The sequence below is a fragment of the Mustela lutreola genome, chromosome 5 (genome assembly GCF_030435805.1).
Source record: "Mustela lutreola isolate mMusLut2 chromosome 5, mMusLut2.pri, whole genome shotgun sequence".
In the NCBI taxonomy this organism is placed as follows: domain Eukaryota; kingdom Metazoa; phylum Chordata; class Mammalia; order Carnivora; family Mustelidae; genus Mustela; species Mustela lutreola.
Window position 1 is genome coordinate 99,469,479 of NC_081294.1, and position 26,821 is coordinate 99,496,299.

Consider the following 26,821-nt stretch of genomic DNA (forward strand, 5'->3'; position numbering starts at 1 on the left):
AAGATAACTAAGTATCATGACCACATACCTACTTTTTTTTTTTTTTTCCTTTTTACATAAACTCTATACCCAACCTGGGGCTTGAACTTATGACCCCAAGATGAAGAGTTGAATGATCTACTGACTGAATCAACCGGGCACCCCAGTACCTACTTATTTTTAATATAATTTGAGTTTTTTTGTTTCAGCAATTTTAATTATATTTGATAATTTTTCTATGTGTTTGAGAGCTCTTATCCTATGGAAATTTGATTTAACAGAGCCACAATAGAAGAGGCATACTCCAGGTCAATGACGAAACTAGCAAAATCTGCAAGCAATTATTCACAACTTGGGTGAGTTAGTTTCTTTGAAAAATTCTTTTTCTTTTTTTTTTTTTTGAAAAATTCTTTTTCAATTTTGATTTAGGCACAGTTCTTGAGAATATTTAAGTTCTTGTTCATAAATATAACAACATATAATGTACTTATTTGGTTGTGGTTTTATTATAGGAAATTCTGCCTTATTCTTAGTTATCAGGTGGGAGGTAGAAAAAACATGGATTGACTTCACCTGTGTTTCCTGATAATAAAGATGTTGACAGCATTTCTGTTTTTGGAATGTGTGGTTCTCATAAATAATGGATGTATTTTATGAGTTAGTGTCATTGCTTAAGATTATAAAGATTTTAAATATTAACATCTTACTGATGGGTATTTAGCCTAGAAATTGTTTTCTCTTTGTATTTTTTGCCTTTAAACATAACTTAGACTGGTCAGTTTTCTTTTTTTCTGTTTATTATACATTAATGTGTATTACATGACCGAAAAAATGTTCTGTATATCAGACTTTTAAAAATGTAATGATATTTGACATTCCTTAAAGAAACCTCTACTTAGAGAAGTCTTATGTTGAACCCCTTTACAATATAAAGAATCCTTGGGTAAGGGGACACTCCTCATCTTCCTGCATTGTGAAATTCACACTGTCATGTATCAGGTTTACATTGAAGTGATGTACATATATTTTGGTGCTGTCATGAGTGGATACTTTCCAGTTATCTATTTTTACTCTCAATATTTTTCATTTAACTCCTTGTCAGATTTGATGCTGATTTAGCTTTTAAAGTGTGGGGTGAGATCTAATCAGAACAGCCCTATTCTAAGAATCTTAACTTTCCTTTTTGAACTTCTTTACTGTTGCTTAAAATGATAACTGTGAGTTAGCATTCTCACTGGATAGGAAAGATAGTAATTGGGACAGAGTACATATTAGGATAAGTAATTTCTTTCTCTGCCCTTTTGCCTTGTGCTTCTGTTTGTTTTCAAGTAGAGGTCTGGTCATGGTGCAAAACAGATGATGTTGAAAATATGTTAGGTAGTACCTGAGGAAATCATAGATAAAATTATCCTTAGATCATTCCTTATTGGCCAGATTGGTTTAAACTAAGCACTGACATCCTAAGTACTATCCAAGATATAATAATATAGTAATTCTTAGATATACTTGAACCTGCAGAAAACACTAAATTCTCAGTTTTGTGAAAAAGTGGTAGGAATGTATGTCATGTTTCACGTACCATGTAGTGGAAAGGGGACTGTCTTAGTGTTAAAGTACATAGATAAAGTGATCTGAAACAATATTTCAAGTAACAGCATTAAATTAATTCTCAAATGATTATTAATGATGAAGATTCTTAGAAAATCCTGTGGTGTGCCTTTGAGTTTGCATGTTTGAATTCAGAGGAATTTATATTTTTTGATGAAGTTTTTTTTTTTTTTTTAAAGATTTTATCTATTTATTTGTCAGAGAGAGTGAGCACAGGCAACAGAGTGGCAGGCAGAGGCAGAGGGAGAAGCAGGCTCCCCGCCGAGCAGGGAGTCCGATGCGGGACTCGATCCCAACATGCTGGGATCATGACCCGAGCCGAAGGCAGCCGCCCAACCAACTGAGCCACCCAGGTGTCCCTGATGAAGCATTTTAAATGAGCACTAAATAGCCAAAAATTGAAATTTGTTAAAAGCTGATTTTTAACAGTGATTAGAAAGGCTTCTGATACAAGTCAAAAAAACCCAAATCAACTCAGAAAATAGTATGATATAATTAAGAGAGGGCCATGGCCAGATCTGTGATACTTAACTGATTCCTCCTGTGTACTTAAGGTCCAAATATTTTAATTAACCAAGGATTAAAAAAATCACTGTTCAGTCTGTCAGTCATTTCATTTGTGCTTTATTTTAATTTCCTATTTTGTATAATTAAAATTGCTGAATATAATACTTTTTCTGTTGGTTCTGTTTTGGAGCCTTAAACTTTTCTTTTATTAAATAATTTCCATATTTTCTTTCCCTTAGAACATTTGCACCAGTGTGGGATGTGTTCAAAACATCTACAGAGAAATTAGCAAACTGTCACTTGGATCTTGTTAGAAAATTACAAGAACTAATAAAGGAAGTTCAGAAGTATGGAGAAGAACAAGTAAAATCTCATAAAAAGGTATCAGTTTTTTCCCGCTAAAGGAATGATAGATGAAATATTGAGTGCTTTACAGTTCAGTTGTTTTGATGAATCATTTCATACCACACAGACTAAAGAAGAAGTTGCAGGAACTCTGGAAGCTGTTCAAACCATTCAAAGCATAACTCAGGCCCTCCAGAAATCCAAGGAAAATTATAATGCCAAGTGTGTAGAACAAGAACGTTTGAGAAAAGAAGGAGCTACACAAAGAGAAATAGAAAAGGTAATTGTAATAAAAATAATCTCTGTGGTTTCAAAGCCCTTTTAAACAAATGACTGCATTTAATCCTCAGACACTCAAGAATGATCTCATACTAAAGATGAAGACACTGTACTGTGCCTCCAAGTGTTCATGATTTACCTAAGTGAAAAAGAGCTAGGTTTGTAGAATATGTTGTGTTGTGTATAAAAAATACATTAGCAGATACATAAAAAGAAATAATTTCTTTTTTCCGTTGACATTTGTTGGCTATTTTTATAATAAGATACTTGATAAGATACTGCTTGGTGTAGGTTTTAACGTAAGGTAAACTTTTTTTTAATCAAGATTGGTATACTTAGAAAGGCATAGATACTTGAAGATAAGCTTTAAAATATGTGTTGTGGGTGATTTATTGCTAACTTTGACGACATTTATGTAGTATTGCGGTAAACCACAATCCCTTCCCCCACTCGGCGTTTTAAGTGAAAGTAGATTTTTTCCCCCTTTCAGAACAGTCTAAACTAACCATTCACTTGTTTGATGTGTTATATCTCCTTTAGGAATGAGCCATAGGGAGTGGTAATTTTGAAAGCTTTTCTAAAGTATGGGACATATCCACTAAAAAAAACCCAACAAGTTGTAACTGTATTTTAGCAATTACAGTAATTATAGAAGTGTATATATATGGACAGAAACTAGAAGAGAATATGGAAAAAATCAAAACAGTTGATGGATTTTGGCATAACTGATTTCCTTTAATGTTTGTGCAATAAATAAAAGTTGGGAAGGAGAAAAAGATAAGTCACAGTATGTTTACTATTTTAAAACACCATTCCAGACACAGCATTTGTAAATAAAATATGATAAGGGAAAACAGAACAAAATTATAGGACTTAAAAAAGTAGAATATTATCTCTGTGAACCAGAAACAGAATGGAAACTGAAAGTGGTGTGTAGAGATTGGTTTTGCTGGTTTTGCTGGACTCACAGTCCTAAGTTAGGCTGTGGAATTTAAGCTCTTGTTTCTTAAAAGGGACTAAGTGTTACCCATCCGAGATAAAGCACAAGGAGTCCCACTGTCTTTGTGAAGCAATATAGGGAGAAAAAAAGAAAACTCTTAGGCTGCTGACTAGGGCTAAAGCTTTATCAGAAGGGAGGGGCTAATGGACACAATTCTGACCCAAATCAAGCTAAGGAACATTTCATCACTTTTTTGGCCATATCCCCCATATTCTTTCAGGGAAGTAATTAAAAACTGCCTTTATAAGACTGATACTAAATTGGGGACTTTGAGGGGTGACACAAAATGCCATGAAAACAATTAGGTGGGGTGAGCACAAAGGATAAAACATAACACAATTCTAGTTGGTGACATTTACATTGCATTCTGTGGATCTGTCCCACAGTACTGATGGAGTGAGAGAGAAGAGGCGAAGGGGACAAAACAAGAAACCTCCCATTTGAAATGAGTGAACAGCCAAAATTCTAGAGTACACCCAAGAAATCTAGTGCTAAGACAACAATAAACTTACCAATTGGAAGAAGAATTCACTCAAGATAAAATTTAAATTTATAAAATAGATGAACAAAAAAGGTTGTGTTCAGTATGTTCAATGAGATAAATGAATATAAACTAGTAAATAAAATTAAGGCATAATGGAATAAGGTCTACTTGATAGGGAAACAGCTAATTAGAAAACTTGGAAATGAAAAATATGGTTATTGAGGAAAAAGTAATAGAAAATACAAACTTGGGACACCTGGGTAGCTCAGTTGGTTAAGGGTCTGCCTTTGCATGATCTTAGGGTCCTAGGTTTGTGTCCTGCATCAGGTTCCCTGCTCAGTGGGGAGTCTGCTTCTCCCTTTGTGCAGGCTCGCTCGTTCTCTAAAACTTTAGACTTGATGTAGTCAAAGACTGAATTTGGAAGATGGTACTGAGGGAACCACCCAGAACATTAGTACAAAGAAATAAAGATTACTGGGGCACCCGGGTGACTCAGTCAGTTAAACCTCTGTCTTCTGCTCAGGTGATAGTCTCAGGGTTTTAGGATTGAGCCCCAGGTTAGGCTCTGTGCTTAGGAGGGAGTCTGTTTCTCCCTCTCCCTTTGCCTCTCCCCTATTCATGTGCATTCTTGCACTTTCTCTCTCTCAAATAAATAAAATCATAAAAAAACAAAAACAAAGGTTACCAACATTCATCTGATGTGAATTCCAGAAGAAAATGGAAAGAATGGCTGTTTAGTAACATTTAAAGAATTCATAGCTCAGGATTTTTTATACCTGAGGAAATTCAGTAGTCCACAGATGAATACAACACTGTAAGTTAACTAGAATTAACATAAAAACTTAAGAAAATATATATGTATATATAAATACTAAAAAAAGTAAGAGTTCCCAGATTGAAAGTACATTCTTGGTATTAAGTAGGTTACATAAAGGTAAACTAAGACCTAGACTCCAGAGAAAAAGAGAATATTAAAAGCTACCAGGTGTTTCTGGTTTTCTCACATCTTTGCAATCAGAATTCATTTTCTGCTGATGATACCATTATTATCACTGTTGATAAGGTGACATATATATGTGTATTTTTATTGCCTATTTGAACTTGGTTATTCTGTGTGGTAGCATGATTGGACAACTGCAGCACTTTGATGTTTTAGTTAACAGACCATCTTAAGACGATTTGAGGAAGGAATTGTTCTGGTTTTTGTCTAAAAACTTTTTGTTGAGACCTTCTGGTAAGATCAAGAAAATGTGAGCACTGGTGTTTAGAAGAAAATTGGGAGATAATGAGCATTTTTAAGAGGTACTACATCAGTAATGGTCTTGATGCCATTGAAGATAATATTGTGTGGGGGAAAAAGCACCTCAGCAGTCTCTCAATTGGAAAGTAATTGAGAAAGTTTACATCTGAATATGTGGAAGATATAATTCAAATAATTCATTTTGCTTTCCTTTTTTTTTCTGTATCAGTATACTTCTAAGTCTAAAAGAGCTCTTCTAGAAGTATAAAATTAGAATTTTAAGTGATAAAAAAGAATTATTTTATATTTTAGATGATAAAATTTTTCTGTTTTAATGGTACACAAGATAATGGTGTACTTTATAAATTAATGGTATATCAGAGTTAGTTAATAATCAAGTAGGTACATTAAGCCTAACTTCTAAAAGAATAAAAGTCTAATAAGTCTTTTAAATAAGGACAAAGAAGAGGATATTAAAATTTATTGATAAGAGGGCACCTGGGTGGCTCAGTGGGTTAAGCCTCTGCTTTGGACTCAGGTTATGATCTTGGGGTCCTGGGATTGAGCCCCGTGTGGGGCTCTCTGCTCAGCGGGAATCCTGCTTCCCCCTCCCTCTCTGCCTGTCTCACTGCCTACTTTTAATCACTCTTTGTCAAATAAATAAAATCTTTAAAAAATATTTATTGATAGGAAAGGAAGGAGGAAATAAAGAATGGTAGGCAAAAAGCTCAAAGTTCAAATATACCAAAGCCATGATGTGTATAAGTGAATTAGACTCCTCTAATAAATAAGTTGATTGTCAAATTGGAAAAAAATTGTTATTATGTAAAACAACTTTAATGTTTAACAGCAGAAGACTGTTTGATATAATGGGACTATTCAGCAGTTCAAATAAATTTTATAGGATAAAATGATAGATCTTGGATTTAAAATACTGTAGCAAAAAAATATTGGAAGGGGAAGAATGGATCAAATCTTGAAGTTATGTGATAGGTTCATGGAGTTTATTGCACTTCTTTTGTGTGCTCTAAAATGTTTATTATTAAAAAAAAAGGAATGCACTAGAATGACATGAGTCATTGACCTGGGTGAATCTAAAAAGCATAATGTTGAGCAAGAAAAACAAAGTTCCAGAAGAATATGTAGATTTTGATGCCTTTCACATAATCTTTAATTCTCTGTAAGAAAACCTTTTAAAGTATAATTAACTGTTCAAGGAACATGCATAGGGACAGTAAACACTGAGTTACATAATGGGAGTTTCCTTTGCAGAGCAAGTGGGAATGGGATTGGTAAGGACATTGGGCCTCCCTTTGTCTGTTTAATAATTAATTTTTTTCCAAAAAATGAAAAAGATAGGAACAAATATAGATAAAGCCAACTATATTTCAAAATAAGAGATTATTTTTTAAAATGTGAGCTATAGGAATAGTTCCTATAGGTCAATAACATACAGGTCAATAAATTGGTATGAATTCCATATCATTAATGCAGAAGTATGCTATTTGAATTTTTCCAAAGGTTGAAAAGTAATCCTGACTAAATAGTGCTCTTTATTTGTGTGTGTGTGTGTGTGTGTATGTGTGTGTGTGTGTGTGAAACCCAGCAGATTTAACTTAGTACCTAGTGTGTACTAAGTGTAGTGACCACTTGGAGAATATATGGTCCCTAGAAGTTAGGCTTAAAGAAATGATTGAATCTGGGCGCCTGGGTGGCTCAGTGGGTTAAGCCGCTGCCTTCGGCTCAGGTCATGATCTCGGGGTCCTGGGATCGAGTCCCGCATCGGGCTCTCTGCTCAGCAGGGAGCCTGCTTCCTCCTCTCTCTCTGCCTGCCTCTCTGCCTACTTGTGATCTCTCTCTGTCAAATAAATAAATAAAATCTTTAAAAAAAAAAAAAAAAAAAAAAAAAAAAAGAAATGATTGAATCTTTTTATATAAAGCAAAAAAAGGTTTAATATAAGGTAATTATTTAGATTAAAGGATTTCCTTTTCATTAACATACTAGGCAGAGCTGTGGCATATGGTTGTTTCCAAAGGTTGAAAGTTGGTGGATTGTGCTTTTTGTAGTCATGTGGACAGCTTAGAGGAAGGGATGCTTTATTCTTTTTTTTTCCCCCCAAGATTTAATAAATTTACGTTTCTGAGAGAGAGCATGAGGTGGGGAAGGGCAGATGAAGAGCAAGAGAAACTTAGCAGACTCCCAGTATGGACCTGAATATCATGACTCTGAGATCAGGAGCCAGGCTAAAATCAAGAGTTAGACGCTTAACCGACTGCACCACCCAGGCAATCACAGGCACTTAAACACAAATATTTCTCCTAGTATATTGATAAATTTATTTAAAAAGGTAAAGAAATCAATAAAATGCAGGATTTATTTTATTATCAGTAGGTAACTTGTTAAAGCCCATCTCTTTTTTGTGAGAAGGAATGTAGCTGTTTTTTTGAAAGTGTAATTTCCTCATTTAAGAAAAAATGCTTTAACTTCCCTTTTTAATAATGACTTTGTGGAAGTGGTCAAATTTGTAACTACTAGGATATTGTTTTTATAATTCTACCCTATAATTTACAGTATTTCTAAGTATATATACTATTTAGAAAGTTGTTTTGACTCAATTGAGTGTTGCTATTTGTTTCCTCTGAGGGCTCTTTTTTGCTTTAAAAAAAACCAAGATGTTCCCAATACAATTATATTCTAAAATTGCCTCAACATCTTTTTATATGATACCCTTATTTTTCTTTAAATTTGGTTTTGTCCTTACTCAAACACTTTGTGTCAACAATTTTTTTTCATTTTATTCCTTTATGATGAAGTACTCCTTTTGTTAGTTTTCCAAGATACTTCTTTAAGTTGGTACATAATTTCTGTAGGATTCTGGCCTATTATTTTTACTTTTGAAGAGTGAGGGCTGATGTAAAAAATCTAAGTTAGAACTTTAAAAGGGTATCTTCTCTGTTCCTTCTCTGTTCCTTTCCCCAACTTCCTCGTATCAGAAAATATGCTCCAGAAGACTTACCTGTCCTTTTATATTCTGAGTAAGATCCTGATCTGAACTTTTGAGATGAAGAAAATAATTTTATGGTTGGCTATAGTGGACAAATAAGTTTGTGATGAGTTGAAAACTAAGTAGACTTAGTTTTACAGTGAGAACATTCCGGGAGGAAAAAAGAAAGTTAAGAAAAGAAGGCTGGTTTAAATTTTTAGAAAGTGTTAGAATTTTTAGAATTGTTTCTAAACCTATTGATTCAGTAAAAATTTGAGTACCCAAACTAGTTTGAATTCTAGAGACTGACTATTGGAAGAAGAAATGATGCTTTAGGAACTTCTTTCCATCTTTTAAAGTCCTGTAACTATTTTTTTTTTTTTTTTAACTTGAGAGAGAGAGAGAGCGCACAAGTAGGCAGAGGGAGAGGGAGAAACAGACTCCCTGCCGAGCAAGGAGTCTGATGTGGGGCTCAGTCCCTGAAGCCTGGGATCATGACCTGAGCCAAAGGCAGACTAATGACTGAGCCACTCAGGCGCTCAGGTGCTGCTTTAAGTCCTATAACTAAGTATAATGAATAATGTAAATAATGGCTTTGTTCACATTGTAAAGATGTATCATAGGTCTTTTAAAGGAGTAATGGCACTCTAGGCAGTTATCTTTTATTCCTGTTAGATTACAAATTCCTTGTGAGTGAGAAACTGTCATTGTATCGTCTGCAACACAGCATATGTGTTTACTTGGAAAAATAATCATTATAGCAAATAATAGTATTTGAATTTTTCTTGTTTGTTAATATAATAAAAATTAAGAGTTTATTTTACTTTAAACAGAGGTGAAAGACTAAAGTCTTGGCTTTTTAAATGTCTTATTCAAGCATTTTTCTGATTGTTGGATTATGAAGTGATAATTTATGTGCAGTAGTAAGTGTTTTGGTTTCTACCATGTGCTTGTCATTATGCTAGATGTTATGAAGGATACTACAGGCTAAAATACATATTCTCCCCTTCTGTATTCAAGAAGCTTCCTTCTTTGTGGGGAGCAAAAGTATTAAATAGTACAGAACAAGAGGTTAGAGAGAGGTTTTAATGGTAAGTTTAGAAGGAGAGGTATCCTGTTTTGTATAGAACCTGTAAAAAGAAAACAGGGACGATATCATGAAATAAATTACTTTTAATTTATTAACCAGACAAATAAAAATAAAATAGTATAGCTACAATCATTATAGCCCTATTTTGGGGGACTTTTCAATTTTTATGAATTTTTTCCAAATTGCAGTTATCTCTAAGTGATCACAATTCAAGTCTTCATTCAGGAGTAGGAAAAGAAAAAAAGAGCAGGTGTTAGAATAGGGCAAAAGCAAAGAAGGGGCTACTAGTGGGACTACGTTATTTTGTGAGGCTCTGTCATTGAAAATCACTCCATGGACTGTATGTTGCTGACCATTCTTGTATAGACTGAAAATACAGGTAGTTGGTAGAAGAAACTGAAGTCTCTTGCTATAAAAACAAACAAGAAACCCAGATAGCCAAAGGAAACCCAGATAACCATACCATTAAAATTTTTTCTCAGATCTAGCCAATTTGTTACCTATGATTTCTGTGAAGGTATTAAATTTCAAATATCCATCTCATCTAATTGTTACATGTTTAAACAAGGCCAGGACTTCAGAGGAAATATACTAACAGTAGTGTAAATAATGTCAAAGGGCCTGAGACAATGGGAAAAGAGGTTTATTTTTAGGAATAAACTAGAAAATCAGTATAGGTTTTAACCACTTTCTACTCTAGGGATGGAAAACTCAGTACAACTCTTAGATAAAATAATAGCAAAATACAGTTATATTTTCCAGTTGGTGTTACTTTTAGAAACCATAATATGGCTGATACCATTTATTTTGTAGCTTTAACTATATGCCAGTCCCTGTCCCGATCATTTTACATAAGTCACATTTCATCACCACTAAAGCTTTAAAAAATAGGCGGTATTCTTCCCATTTTAGGAATGAGAGAACTATATAAAACTCTAAGACCAAGTCTTTCAGGAAAGCGTGGACCATACATGTTTAATATAATGTATATAGTTATATATTAAGGAGCATACAGAGGGGCCTTTTTTTATTTGTTTGATTTAATTATTTTTATGAACATATAATCCATTATTTACCCCTGTACAGAGGTACAGGTCTGGAATCATCAGGCTTACACATTTCATAGAACTCACCACAGCACATACCCTCCTCAATGTCCATAACTCAACCACCCTCTCCTTACCTCTCACCCCCTAGCAACCCTCAAGTTTGTTTTGTGAGATTCAGAGTCTCTTATTGTTTGTCTTCCTCCTGATCCCATCTTGTTCATTTTTTCCATGCCTACCCCCCAGGCCTTCCACCCTGCCTCTCAAATTCCTCATATCAGAGAGATCATATGATAATTGTCTTTCTTGATTGACTCATTTCACTCAGCATGATACCCAGAGAGGGGCCTTTTTAGAGAGTAGGACTGTCTACATCTCTTGCCAATCCCAGCCTTTCAGGTAAACCCAACTTTCTGTTTCTAATTCTTATTTTTAGACTCTTGAATGTAGCAGGAGATGATTACATGTTGTTTCTGATTGGCTCTATATAAATTACATGTTTTTCAGCCTTACTTAGCCCTCAGTGGCACTTAGTAGCACTTTTACTTGTCTGGTATCATCATTTGTATCTTCTGTAACCCTGGCTTGAAGTGTTCTTCATTCTTCATTCTCTTACTCGTCAAGAAAATGGAGATATTTTTATCTTCCTTTTTTTTTTTAAAAAGATTCTATTTATTTGACAGACAGAGATCCACAAGTAGGCAGAGAGGCAGGCAGAGAGAGGGGGTGGGAAGCAGGCTCCCTGCTGAGCAGAGAGCCTATGTGGGGCTGGATTCTAGGACCCAGGACCCTGGACCCTGGACCCTGGACCCTAGAATCATGACCTGAAGGCAGAGGCTTTAACCCACTAAGCCACCCAGGTGCCCCTTCCCTTTATTTATTTATTTAATTTTTTGGATCTTCTTAAACTCTTACTTACACTTACACTTTCCTTTGTCCAAATCGATCAGTCCTTTGAGAATAGTCGTTTCTGGAACCATATGTTTGCTTGAACCTACAAGGTACAGAAAGTCTTCCTTCTTCCTGAATTTATATCTTCCATAGAATTTATCTTTACTTCCATGGCTTTGTTGCATTCTGCCGACTTCTAGGTAAAAATAGGTTCTACTGCTTTCATGAAGTCCTTTAGGAAGAAAATTTATTTTCATATTCCTCACTACCTAATATTTAATATATTAAGTTTTAATTGAATAAGTAATTTTGATAAAACTTGAGCTATAATAATGCAGTAACAATTTTTTAATAATAGAAATCTTGAAAAAATCTATAAACAAATTTATAGATTTATTGGAGCATAATAGAAACTGAGAAACATCAAAGAAAATGATTTTCTCAATTTTTGAGTACCTTTATAATTATTAATCAGACATTAAATGGAATATGTTTATGTTGTGGAAGGAAGGAAGACTTGAAGGTATAGAAAAGAGTGTCAAGCATATTCTGATCATATTGTCACATTTTTGTTGATTGAATTCTTAAAAACATTGTATCATTATAATGTGGTTATATGATAATACTCTGGGTTGTAAAATGAGAGTATTTAACTTTTCAAGGCACATTCCATCAGACGGGAAGGAGAATCAACATTTAGTTTCTGTGTTATTCTGTGACTATAACAAAAATAATTACTAATGAGTACTTGAAAAAGAGATGTTAAAGTTAATTTATGTCATACTGGACTCACCATAGGCCTCATCCCTTAAAATGCATTTAAGTAGTTATTTCAAATGAACTTATATTAGGAAACAAAATAGGTCATTTTATAATTAAAAATGTTTTTGTTTTGTTACAGGCAGCTGTTAAATCTAAGAAAGCTACAGATACCTATAAACTTTATGTGGAGAAGTATGCATTAGCAAAAGCTGATTTTGAACAGAAAATGACAGAAACAGCTCAGGTTGGTATTTTTAAGCTTTAAATCTAAAACAGGGTATTTGTTTTACTGATAGAAATAATATAATTCTTTTGTCATGTCATTTTTTTAGTATTAGAAATGTTGAAATGTACAATGTATATGTTTTATTGGTGCTATTTTAAAGATACACGTCTTATTTTGGCAATGAGGACCATATGTAATAACTATCACATTATAAGGGATTATTTAAGTGTATCAGAAGAGGCTGCTTAAAGAGAATGGGGGAAAGTGAAGATATTGATAGATGATGAAGACAGGTGATTGTTAGTTAGCCTTATGTATGAATTATAAAATTGACTTCTGCTTGAGAAGAAAATTACAAATGATTCACTGCTGTGAATATAGCCATTAACAAAAAGTCAAGAATCCCTGCTCTCATAGAACTTCCATTTTAGTTAGGGAGGACAGACAATAAAAAAAAAAATCTGTCTCAAAAAAAAAAAAAAAGTCTGTCTCCCATAAGCTTGGGATAATTTATAGACCATTTGATATTCTTAGAGCCTTAATTAAAGGCCTAGGTTTAAGATGGATGCCTTTTATGAATCATATATAAAACTCATACCCCCATCCTCTTGTACCTTTTTCTTGTTTTGTTTTTCTCCTTAGCACCTGTTATTTAATATGCCATGAATTTTATTTATCTGTCAGGGTAGGCTGGGTATACTGGGGTGATGAAACCCCCATATCTCAGTGGCTTATAAGAGCAAGGGTTATGTTCTTATCATTATGGGCTGGCTGGAGCTGTTCTTCATCTTTTGTAATCTGTTGAGGCTGGTGAAGGAAGCTCTTTTTAGAACATTATTCTTAGTCATCATATTTGAATGTAGTAAAGCACACTGGTTCTTCTACCCATATATATTTTTTTTTATTATCTGTCTTCCTTCACTAAAATGTAAATTCTATCAAAACAGAAATTGATTATTTCCTCACCACTTTTAAAATAGCTCCCATGGTAGGCATTCAATAAGTGTGAAGAAGGACTTCATGAAGCTGCCTTTTTGGATTCTAGGGAGTCTTCCTGCTTAGAGTGATGAATGATTCACATCTCAGAAATCAAAATCCTTTCATGCTTGTTTGCAGGCATATATGCTTCCGTCTTTACTTGCCATGTTTGTAGGCACTGTGCTAGTTGCTGGGTATATACAGTATATGTGTAAATAGAACAAATATCTCCCTGCTCTAGGTGGACTATACAATATAGAGGAGGGAGGTAAACATTAAATACATGATTAAATATAAATTTATGAATTATTAAACCTGTTACAAGGGAAAAGAAGGATTATATGAGATAGAATAATAGGAGCAACCTAATTTGATTTGAATTTGGTAGTTGGGAAAGGTTTTTTTGGAAAAGTGGGATTTAAAACTGAGACTTGAAGAATGAGTAAAGAGACACATTCTAGAGCAGGAGTGTTCCAGGTATTGAGGACCCATGGATGTAAGACCCAGACGTATGAAAGAGCTGTCACATTGTAGAAAGCAAATAATGCTTCATGAAAGTGAGTGAAGAGAGATAGTGGTAAGAAGTGAGGTTAAAGAGATAAGCAAGGACAAGGCTGTAGTGAGGGTTTAGGTTTTCTTAAGAGCAGTTGGTAGAGAGTTCCCCTTCTCCACATTCTTGCCAACATTTGTTGTTTCTTGTCTTGTTAATTTTTGCCATTCTAATTGGTGTAAAGTGGTATCTCATTATGATTTTGATTTGTATTTCCCTAATGGCCAGTGATATTGGGCATTTTTTCATGTGTCCAAATCCCAAGAAGCTAGAAATAATCTCAAACTTTCTAAAAAGAAAGAAAAAGAACAGTGCATAAGTCAAATAAAGGAGAGAAAAATTTAAAAAAAAAAAAAAGCGGTTGGAGGACACTGAAAGATTATATGCAATGCGGGACTTGATCCTAGGATCATGACCTGAGCCGAAGGCAGTTGCATAACTGAGCCATCCAGGTGTCCCCTGATCTTCATTTTAAAAGATAATTCTGGCAGTTCTGTGGAGCATGGATTATAGTTGGGCGGAACGAGAATCAAGAGTCCAGTTTGGCAGGCAAGTAGAGTGGTCAGGTTAGGATGAGGGGCAGTGTGGTGGTTGGAAGAGAGAATTGAGTGTGTTTGGAGATGTCAAGGATTAGAGAATGTGGGAATTCTTGGGGAAATCAGAATCTCTTCTGGCTTTTGGCTTGTAAGTTTGTCTGGTTAGAAATGAATGGAAAGACTAGATGAAGAACTATTAGTTTGAGGAGTTAGAAGAGGATCAGATGTTCAATTCTGAACATGTTAATTTTGAGCTGCCTGTACTTAAGCTGGAGATATCATGTGGGCTATTTTGGAAGAGCCAGAAAATCTGGGCTGGATATAATTAATGTTCACAGCCCTTTGTTTACAATTCTGAATCCAGAATCTCTAAAAACCAAGTTTTTTTCTGAAATGAATTTGGCAGCAAAACTTGACCAGAACTGATGTAAGGCTATGTATTTATCCCACCTACATTGAATATACCTGTTTTCCTTTAGAAATATTAATGTGTTTGATAAACAGATGCCACAGTAGATCCTGCTTTCAGAATTGTGAAAGATATGGTAACAAAGCCACATTATCTTTATTTTAAAAATTCAAAATATTTGAACTCTCAAACATCTCGTTCCAAAGTTTTGAATGAAGGATTATGAGCCTGTGTAAAATAAGGGCTTGTCAGTACTCAAAGCCATAATGACATTATCTTTGAATAGAGTGTGGGGAAGAAAGGACCAAGCTCTGAGAGACTCATCATTGACAGTTTGATTGAAGAAGGGCTGCTGAAACCTAAGTAGGACAAGCCAGACAAGGAAGAAAACTGGGAAGAATAATGTCATGGCAGCTGGGAAATGATAATATTTCAAGAATGGTTTAGTTAATTGTATTAAAGGAGGGTCTAACTCTAGTGAAAGAAAAAAACTTCAATTTCTAAAGCAACCGATTATTGTAGACTTAAGCAAGTGCTCTTTTGGCTTCTGAAACCTTAACACTTGTTTATAAGACAATTATTGGTTCATTAATTTGGCATCAACATGACTAGTTTCTGTCAGAAAGTATTTCCTTTCAGCTGTTTAATTTGGAAAAATTAGAATTTGCTGGAATCAGTTTTTTATTCATTTATATTATTTTATAAAAGTGTTTTGAAAGAATTTTTAGCACTCATTTTTCCCTCTCATTTCTTTTATTTTTCATTACTCCCCCCCCCCAAATTGGCATTTTGTTTATTCTGCTACTTGTAAGATAAGGATATTAACATATTTGAGCAGATGTATATCCATGCTGCTTTTAAGTAAAGTGATGGTATATACTGTGCTAATGTGTTTATGTTTGTCCTCTTTTAAGTTCCTTCTGTCTCTCTATCACACATGTACAACGACAAAACAGGCTATCATTTCTTAATAGGTAGTAGACTTTAAATTTTAATTTCAGTTAATTAGAAGTGAAAAGAATTCTTTTACATTTTCATCTTTCTTTGTTCCAGGCCTAGCATGTTGACCTAATCACGGTGGGATGGGGTATAGCAGTGTAGTGAAAATCAGATTTGGGTGACAGGACCTGTATTTCTTTACTAGTAGAAAAAGAAATTGAATGTGTGGGATGAAAGAGGTTAGGATTTATTTGGAATATTTGTGGTTTAATTATTTTCATTTGGGGTTAAGAAAAAACACAATAAAAATTGTGAATTTTCTTCATGTGTATGTTTTCTACTATTAACATTTAATGATATTTAAAAACTGGAAAAATATGGAGATTTTGTTTAAACAGTTGGCTCATTCAAGTAAGCTTTGAGATTTTGCTTAAACTACACCTTCAGATTAGGGACTTTCAGTATTAGGGTGCATTTAAAAAAATTTTTTTTAATTAATATACAATGTATTATTTGTTTCAGGGGTACAGGTCTGTGAATCATCAGTTTTAAACAATTCACAGCACTCATCATAGCACATACCCTCCATAGTGTCCATCACCCACCCACCCTTTCCCTTCCCCCCAACTCCTTCCCTCCCCACCAACTCCCCTCCAGCAACTCTCTGTTTGTTTCCTGAGATTAAGAGTCTCTTATGGTTTGTCTCCCTTATGTATTAGTGGCTGATAAAGTTGTACTTTTTCTTTCTTTTTCTTTTTTTTTAAATTTTTTAAAATTAACATATAATGTATTATTAGCTCCAGGGGTACAGGTCTGTGAATCGCCAGGTTTACCCTTTACAGCACTCACTATAGCACATACCTTTCCCAGTGTCCATAACCCAGTCACCCCCACCCAACCCTGTTTGTTTTGTGAGATTAAGAGTCTCTTATGGTTTGTCTCCCTCCCGATCCCATCTTGTTTCATTTATTCCTTTCCTTACCCCCCTAACTCCCAGTTGCCTCTCATCTTGTACTTTTTATTTTTATTTATTTCTTTAAGAAAGAGAGTATGTGAATAGAGCAGGGGGACTGGGTGTAGGGAGAGGGAGAAAGAGAATCCCAAGCAAACTTCCTGCTGAGCGTGGAGCCCTTTGCCAGGCTTGATCTCACAACGCTGAGATCATGATCTGATCTGAAATCAGAAGTCAGATGCTTAACGGATTTGGCCACGCAGGTGTCCCCAAAATTATACTTTTAAAAAAAATTAATGTAACAGTACATATGAATACAGTATTAGGGTGCTTTTTAAAATTTTAAAAATTAACATATAATGTATTATTTGAAATTTCAAGGAAGAAAAGTCTGATTTGTTCAAGAAAGTTCATTTATTTATATCCAAATACTTGAGGCTGAAGTCCCATTGTTGAATTACTCTGTTTAGTAGTTACTAATTCTGAGGAAATTGATATTTAGCAGATCCCCTACCCCCTCTTAAAAACACAGCTCAGTTTCTAAATTGCTTCTGAATCATGCTTTGAGTTTCTATGTGGCTTCATGTTTCAAGATATTTTTAAATAATTAAGGCTATGTCTTAATCATTTTTTTTTTAAAGATTTATTTATTTATTTGACAGAGAGAAACAATGAGAGAAAGAATACAAGCAGGGGAAGCGGGAGAGGGAGAAGCAGGCTTCCCGCCAATCAGGGAGCCTGATGTGGGGCTCAATGTGGGGCTCGATTCCAGGATGCTGGAATCATGACCAGAGCTGAAGGCAGGTGCTTAAGGGCGGAGTCACCCAGGCGCCTCTCAGTGTAGCTCTTTCAAAAGAGAATGAAGATGGCACAGTTTTCTTGGGATTAGGGATTATCCTTATGAAATTTGTGGCTGATGATTTAGCTTTTCTGGATTTGGGTCTTACCTGTCAGTGAGAAAATGTCTTGTTCATTAAATTGCAGAAATTTAAGCTGAAGGTGAATTTGTATAATGTGAACATAAAATCATGCTTCTGCCAGTATTCCTCACTTCTTAAGAGAGTAATTCAGAATCTTGAAATGCTGGTATTCTTATTGATTTGGTCAAAATTGGTCAAAGCAAGACATTTTAGCTCCACCATTTTTCATGAATATAATTGATTTAAGTTTTTGGACTATTGTTGCATTGTTGCCAGAACTATAATTTCACTATTACTGATTTTTTTTTTAAAAAGTTCAGACCCTTTGCAAAAATATGAACATGATCATTTAGCTTTGTGGTTTTCTGATCATGTGACGCATTGCTGAAGAAAATTGCCTATTAAATATGGGGTGAGGGAACTTAATTTGATAATCTAACTAGAAAAAATAACGAGATATTTAGGCCTATTCCTTAGAACTGATTTAATTTGGCAGGGAAAAAAAAAGGGTAATCAGGTTTGTATACTTGAAATGACAAATGTATTTTGTTTGAAAATAGCTAGTTCAGCATTTCCCAAATCCTGTTTTGAGGAATATTATTGTTGTGTGAGATATTAATAGATACTCATAGAAGAAGAAAAACAAAAAAGGCTGTGTGGTCAAATTTGGAAAACACTGGGTTAAGCAAAATGAAACATGTTTTATTTCAGTATTTCTCAGGCTTCTTAATTTGTGTATTAGAAGCCAAGTCTAGCAGTGGTTTTCTTCCTGGGGAATAAATACCAGAATGACCTGGGAATTTTTTCCAAACAACATTCTTATCTTTTTCCACCCCCATTCCCCAGGGAGTAGTAGAGAATCTATGCATTCTGTGGTTTGAAAACATTTTCCAGGTGATTGGATATATCCCTACCTTCTGTTGAGAACTGTTGAGATGGAGTATAGGCATTTCCGTATTTCTTTGACCAGAGATTACCTCTTTAAAAGCCATGTAATAACATTTCAAGGATTAGACACTTTGAGAGTCTTCGGGCTAGGTTATAAAGTCTTCAGAAGTAAGCAGTAGCTTTTGCTTTGCCAATTAACTGGTCTTTAGTTGGAAACACTTCTACCTTCGCTTTCATGAAACTTCTCATTTGGGTCTCCTTCCAGTTTTCTGACTGTGATTATAGATTTAATTTGTGGTGTCTTCAAACTCTGAACAAGTTCAGAGAGATGGCATAGTGAGAAATGGCATAGGGAAAAGTTAATGTATTAAAAAGTTAAACGTTTCAGTATATTTATTGGACTCATTTGTCTAGAAGTATTGTTAAACATTACATAATGTTAGCTTGCTTAATTTGGTTAGCTATATTGAGATGATTTAAAAGGTCTTTTGACTGCAAGTTCAAGCCCATATTGGGGGCTTGAATAAATAATAATTTATAATAATAATTTTAAAGTTTTGATCTGATTTTAAATTTGAAATTAAAGTTTTGATTTCAGAGTGTATTTTTAATGTAGATATATAACTTTTCATATTTGTTACCCAGAAGTTTCAAGATATTGAAGAAACACATCTCATTCACATAAAGGAAATTATAGAATCCTTGTCAAATGCTATAAAGGAAATTCATTTGCAAATAGGCCAGGTAAGTTTTTCCTTTTGTTGAAATGACTCATGAAAATTTTATGTTCATTAATGACTGTTTAAAAATCTAAAACTCAGTATGATACTGGATTATTTCAGGTAAAAATGTGTATTTATAAGTATTAAATATAAACTAGACTTTTTTGGGACCCCCCCTTCCTCCTCCTGGTGACTCAGTTAAGCATCTGCCTTCAGCTTAGGTCATGATCACACGGTCCTGGTATCAAGTCCTTCATTGCACTCCCTGCTCAGGGCAGTCTGCTTCTCCCTCTGCCTGCCACTCCCCTTGCTTGTGTGCAGGCTTGAGTGTGCTCTCTCTATCTGACAAATAAAATCTCAAAAAAAAAAAAAAAAAAGCTGGATTTTTGATTGGCCGCCAAGGATGATAATTCAAACCAACTGTTAAAATTAATGGATAGCTCAGTCCTTTTACTTTAAAATTCTGGAGTTATCAATTTTTGGATTTTTAAAATAATCTTACTCTAGAACAGTAGTAAGTTACAGAACTTGTGCTTAAATGGGTACCTGGGTGACTCAGTTGCTTAAGTGTCTGACTTTAGCTCAGGTCATGATCTCAGAGTCCTGGGATTGAGCACTGTGTTGGCCTCCCCACTTGGCAGGGAGTCTGCCTCTCCTCCTTCTGGAGCACACGATTCTTGAACTCAGGGTTGTGAGTTGGAGCCCCACTTTGGGTATAGGGATTACTTAAAAACAAAAATCTTTAAGAAAAAAAATTTTTGCCCCAAAATACAAAAGCAGTTTAATTATGACACCTTGGAGTATACTGAAGTAGAGTAGAGAAAGATGAGGTCTGTTATTTTTTTATTTTTAAGGATTTAAATATTATTAAAGATCTATATAAGTTTTAACTTATCATAAGAATTATATGTTTAAAACATTCAAAGATGAGGACAGGAAACTTGACTTCTAAGACAGTATCTTTAGAGCTTCATGTAAACAGTGGTTGATACCCACAGGTCTACTAACACTACAAGGTAAGAGATCATGTTAGGTAAATTAAAGTTCTCAAAGGTTTTGGGTCAAAAAACCCCACATGTTTTGGTGTAATGAATTTTAATTGCTTTATGCAAGTTTTGTCTGAAATACAGTAAGAATTTTTGATGGAAAAAGAAAAAAATTACCTTTATTTCATTTTAATAGGTCCATGAAGAATTTATAAATAACATGGCTAACACTACAGTTGAAAGCTTGATTCAAAAGTTTGCTGAGTCAAAAGGCACTGGGAAGGAAAGACCTGGTAAGATGATTAACTCTGTTAAGGAGATGTATACAGATCTCTCCTCTAGCAACAAATATATTCGATTTTAAATTCCTAAGCTGCAAAATGGAGCTTGGGAGATACCTAAAAATCTATGTAAATTATCAAGTATTTACTTTGTGTCTGATATGTTAAATTAATATTTTTATTCTGGTCTTTAGTGGTTAATAATTTAATATTAAAGTAATTATAATCTTTAGTAAATTAATATGTTGTCATTTATTTATATTTTTTAAAGACTTAGCAACAGAAGCCTAGTTTATTTTAAAATTTTTTGAATTTATGGACATTGACACAGAATGTTATGTTAGTTTCTCATGTGCAACATGGTAATTCACCTTCTCTTTGGTTTAGGCTGTGCTCACCACAAGTGTGGGTACTATCTATCACCATACAACACTATTACAATGTCATTGTCTATATTCCCTATGAACAGAAGGCATTTTAGTAAGAGGAAGGTGGGAAAGAATATTGAGCCCTCAGAACATTGAGGCCAACAGAGAACCTTTCATAAAATTTAATAACTTGTAAAATTTCTTTATTGAAATATATATTCATCATATATATGTTGAATATATAAGATATATGTTTGTTGCATGCATATATTGAATATATACATTGATTTTATTACATATATACTTGTTGCATGTTAAAACATTCAAGACAGTGTTTCACATGCTGGAGACACACCATTGAACAAATGAGTACAAGAATCCTGGTTCCTGTTTTATGAACAAATAATTACAGTGTCCTGAATCTTACTTTTAATAAAACATGTTATATCAGATGTACTAAGTAGCCCATTGTCTTGCCCTTCTCAGCATAGAGCTTCCAGATTTCTTGATTTTGTTTATTGTTTACTATATCATGTTCTTATAAGATAATTTGTTTCACTCTATAGGTAAAAATAATGCAGTCTAGTAAAGAAATTAAAATATGGTTTGGAATTCAGGAAGATGGTTAAGTGATTTGTCGGGAAGTCTGGGAGCCATTTTTCTTTAGTGCAGTTCCCAGAACTAAGGCTTGTAACCTAAATTTTCCTCACTTTTTCTTTTCAGATTTTATTAACTCTCAAATCATTGGTTCACTTATGTTAGTATTTTCCCTTCAGATCTTCTTTTCGTGCTTTCTCTGCCTACCTAACCAGTTGTAGCAGCTTGATTTCTCAATACTGGCACAGTAGAGATTTCTTCTCTAATCCATTTTACATGTTATACAGCACATTTGTATTTTGACTATACAATTATGAACTTAAAATTGCACTAAAATCTTTTCACTTTTCGTTGTAGACAATGAAATTTAGGCTCTGGATTTGGATAAAGCTTTTCAGGATCTGCTCTGACTAGTCTTTAGTCTTACTTTCTATTATGACCCTTCACTGTAGCCAACTCGAACTGCTTGCTGTTTCCTATACATGCTCCTTTTCTGCCTTGGTATCTTAGTTGCCCTTATGTTCCTTTTCTAGGAAATGCTATATCCCATTTCTTTCCTGCTCTGTGTCTTCCCATTTATTTGTCAAGTAAATAAATTCTTAAATACCCAGGTCATTTGCTACTTCCTCTGTCAAAAGTGCCCGTGAACTTTAACTGTACCTTTTTCCCTTCTTTTTTTTGTTATTGGTGCTATCTATCTTAAATTTTAATAATTGTGCGGATATAAAGAAAAGTTCTGTATTTGATTCATCTGTTTATCTTCTTCATGGGTAAAGAATACATTTTTGGTGAGTGAATGAACAAATGGACATAGAATAGTAAAGTTAGGGTGTTACGGAGGCTATGGTGTTTAGATTTGCTATTAGAAAATTCTTGGTGAGGAATAATAAATAATTATGGTTAAAGTTTGGTAAGACTTACTCTTTGCGATATAATGTGCCAGCCACTTTGCAGCCAAACTTAGATCTTCAGGAACTGTTTGAAGTAGGTACTATTATTCTCATTTTAAAGATGAGGGAAATGTTGAGAGGTTAAATGATTTGCCTAAGTTAGTATATGGCAAAGCAGATAGTAAAATGCCAGGATTTTTGACCCCAGGTACTGTGCTTTGGAGAAACTAGAATAGAATGAAGTGAGTTTACATATATAAAGAGAATGAGGATGTTGAGATACATAACTACAGAAAGGTATGAAGCCCTAAAATTCCTTATAACGAGATTAAATTGTGGGGCACCTGGGTGGCGCAGTTGGTTAAGCATCTGACCCTTCATTTTGGGTCAGTTCATGGTCTCAGAATGTGAGAGCAAGCTCTGTGTCAGGCTTTGTGCTGGGTGTGGAGCTTGCTTAGGATTCTGTCTCTCCCTCACCCCCGCTCTTTCTCCCCCCCCAAAAAAATAAAATAAATAAATAAATAAATAAATATATATATATATATATATATATATATATATATATATATATGTATGTATAGGAAGACCAGTTAAGAAAGGTAAAAACAGTTGGAGAACAAATTCAGTTTTTATATAAAGCATTTAGAAGTGCTGATAGATAAAAAGCAGAGATGTATTGGCTGGTTAAAAGTGCCTCAGAACACTAAACAAGATCAGTGGATTGTATTATCATTGGTATCCTGTTTGTGACATGACGTTTTCAAGTTTTGCAAAATGTTATCGCTGCAGGAAATTGGGCAAAGTATACAAGGAATCTCCCTGTATTTCTTTTTTTACAACTGTATGTGAATCTATAATTATCCTAATAAAAATTACAATTATTTTAGGGGCACCTGGGTGGCTCAGTTGATTGTGTGTCTGGCTTATGATTTTGCCTTGTGTCATGATCTCGTGGGTCGCGGGATTGAGCCCCATGTTCCGCTCTGCGCTTAGCACAGAATTCGCCTCAGATTCTCTGCCCTTTCTTCTGCTCCTCCTTCAGCCTGTGCTTGCATGCACACACACACTCTCTCTCTCTCTCTCTCTCAAATAAATAAAAATCTTTTAAAAATTCAGTTATTTTCTTATCTGTGGTATTACTTAGCCCTGTAGTTTGTGGTCTGTTCTTTATCAGCAGTAAAGTTTTTAAGCCCCATTGCCCTCATCTGTAAAGTGGGGATAATAATAGTATTTCTCCATGGGGTTTTTCTGGGGGTTATATGAGATAATGTAATACTTATTGAATACTTGATAAATACTATGTTAAAAAAGTATATATTTCTGATAAATGGGTAGCTAATTATAGATGCTGTTTCTTTTATAAATTTAAACATAGTGGCCTCAAGATATACTGGGACATGTAGAAAGTCCATATATCTAAATGACAAGGCCAGTAATGATGATGACATGAGCTTTCCTAGAATAATCACTAAGCCAAGAATTAGGTGACTGTTTTAGGGTGACTGTTGACACAGTGACTATAAATGACTGATTTTCAAAAAAAATGGTCCTAGAACTAACTTTAAAAAGAAAATATGGTGTCAGAGTGTAGGGGATAGAATAAATATTACTTCTCTAGTTGGCTTGCTATGGATGACTAGTTAATAGCTCTTTCTTTGTATTTGTTCAGCTTATGGGCACCTGAACAAGTGAGTCTGGGGGCCTGTTTCAGTGATGAAAATTTTGTGTTTCTCAGAAGAGTAATATACTCAAAAATTTGCATTTGATTACATGAAATTCATAGACTTAAAGGATTTTGTTTTGTGAGATATATTCTTTCAGTTGTATATACTGCTGATTGCTGTTAATATTTTCTTTGTGTTGTTTTGTAAGGGCCCCCTCTGGTGGATGAATTGCTTCTTAAACTGGTTTTCATCCTGTGGGATTTATACTTTAAAAAGAAAACAAGTTCGTTAAAAATTTATATATCTAAACATTAACCTGTTTTCTTATGCTGAAAAATGACCCATTTTTTCATTAGTCAGTTACCTGTTCAGAGATACAACCTTTAATTAAACTTTATGTCCAGTTTTCTTGTGCAAATCAAACACTTTGAGAGCATTAAATTTTTTTTAAATTCATTGAGACTGTTTTATACTACTTATTATATGAAGTGCTTTTTTTGTCATTACTTTTTAAAAAATCAGGATGGGGTGCCTGGGTGGCTTAGTCAGATCAGTGTCTGACTCTTGGTTTCAGCCCGGGTTATGATCTTTGAGTTGTGAGATTGAGCCCCGGTGGGGCTCCATGCAGAGTCTGCTTGTCCCTCTTCCTCGCCCTGCCACTCATGTGCACATGGGCATACACTCTCTCTCTCAAATAAAGAAAATCTTTAAAAAAATTTAAAAATTAAGATATAATTGACATATAGTATTATATTCATTTTAGATGTGTGGTGTAATGATTTGATGTATGGATATGAAGAATGATTAACAAAATGAGTTTAGGTAATGTACATCTCTATACAGTTAGAGTTTTTTTTTCCTTGTGATGAGAACTTTTAAGAACTACTTTCCCAGGGCACCTGGGTGGCTCAGTGGGTTAAGCCTCTGCCTTCGGCTCAGGTCATGATCTCGGGGTCCTGGCATCGAGCCCCGCATCGGGCTCTCTGCTTCGCAGGGAGCCTGCTTCCCTTCCTCTCTCTCTGCCTTCCTCTCTTTCTGCTTGCCTCTCGGCCTACTTGTGATCTCTCTCTGTCAATCAAATTAAAAAAACAAAAGAAAACAAAAAAAAACCTTTCCCAGTACCTTTCAAATATACAGTACAGTATTTAACTATAGTCACCATGCTATATATTATTACATTTCCAGGACTTACTTACCTTATAATAGAAGTTGGTACCTATTAACCATCTTTAACCGTCTCACCCACCCCTCACCCCGTAGCTCACACTTTTGGGAACCACCAATCTGTGAACTGGATCTATGAGTTTGGTTTTATATTCCACATATAAGTGAGATCATATAGTATTTTTTTCTGACTTATTTCACTTAGCATTTTATCCTCAAGGTCCATTCATATTATTGCATATGGCAGGATTTCTTTCTTTTTTAAATAGCTGTGTAATATCCCTTTGTACATACACAACACATTTCCTTTATCCAGTCAGTGGACACTTAGGTTGTAACCCTGACTTTGCTATTGAAAATAAGGCTGCAGTGAACATGGGAATATATGTTTTTTTGAGATAGTGATTTTGAATCCTTCAAATAAATAGCTACAAGTGGAATTGCTGGATCATATGCTGGTTGTATTTTTACATTTTCAAGGAGCCTCCATATTGTTTTTGTCATTACTTTTTAAGTACTGCCTAGCTCTTCTGGAATTAGAGTCAGTGTAAGTGGATTCTTTGAATATCAAAGTGCCTGTGGTCTGAAGGGTTATGAATAAACAGGTGTTTTATAACTGTGAATATCTTTCTGTACTCTAATGACATCCTAGTATACCTGTTCATTCTCATGTAGTTTAATTGCCAAAGGAGATTAAAACCATTTTTCTTGGAGTTTCCTGTTTTATAGTCATTCTGCTAATTTTGCTGTATGCTTTTTATAATCCATAAAAGTTAAGCAAGTTTCCATTTGTAAGAAACAAAAAGACAACCTAAAAAGTTGGTAGGCCAGTATATAATATGTTTAAATAAAAGACTTTGCTGAAAAACTTACCTGTATTTTCATTATATGATGATATAAGTTTATAGCTCTCATTTGAGGACATCCAGGGATTATGCTGTGTTTAAAGATAAAAATATGAAAATCCTAGGGTGCCTAGGTGGCTCAGTGGGTTAAGCCTCTGCCTTCGGCTCAGGTCATGAACTCAGGGTCCTGGGATCGAGCCCTGCATCGGGCTCTCTGCTCAGCGGGGAGCCTGCTTCCCCCTCTCTCTCCGCCTGCCTCTCTGCTTCCTTGTGATCTCCCTCTCTCTGTCAAATAAATAAAAAAATAAAATCTTAAAAAAAAAACACCGAAAATCCTGAGAAAGGTACATATGAAAAACAATCAGCCACAAATGAAAAAGGAAAAATAAGATTCCTTTGGTCATACTGCCTTTAAATGAAATCGATTAGTTTAGATATTTGGAGAATTTAGCTTCTACATTATGTTTATTATTTTATATTTATTTTAAAAAAAGATTTATTTATTTTAGAGAGAAAGCACATACGTGCAAATGAGTGAGCAGTGGTGGGAGGAGCAAAGGGAGAAGGAGAGAGAATCTTAAGCAGACTCCCTGCTGAGGGTAGAGTTGGGGGGGGGCGCTCTATCCCAGGACCCTGAGATCATGACCTGAGCTGAACTCAAGAGTCAGCTGCTTGACTGACTAAGCCACCC

At 34.6% G+C, this 26,821-nt stretch overlaps 1 protein-coding gene across 6 annotated transcripts in view; it reads left to right on the forward strand.

The window, feature by feature from the left end:
- Window positions 1–26,821, forward strand: part of FCHO2 (FCH and mu domain containing endocytic adaptor 2) — a 118,769-nt gene that overhangs the window by 31,203 nt on the left and 60,745 nt on the right. For all 6 annotated transcript variants that reach the window (XM_059175212.1, XM_059175213.1, XM_059175214.1 and 3 more), the window contains 6 exons: window positions 261–335; window positions 2,334–2,475; window positions 2,567–2,719; window positions 12,355–12,459; window positions 19,259–19,357; window positions 20,518–20,614. In XM_059175212.1, coding sequence (XP_059031195.1) covers window positions 261–335; window positions 2,334–2,475; window positions 2,567–2,719; window positions 12,355–12,459; window positions 19,259–19,357; window positions 20,518–20,614 — 671 coding nt within the window. The remainder of the gene's footprint in view (window positions 1–260; window positions 336–2,333; window positions 2,476–2,566; window positions 2,720–12,354; window positions 12,460–19,258; window positions 19,358–20,517; window positions 20,615–26,821) is intronic.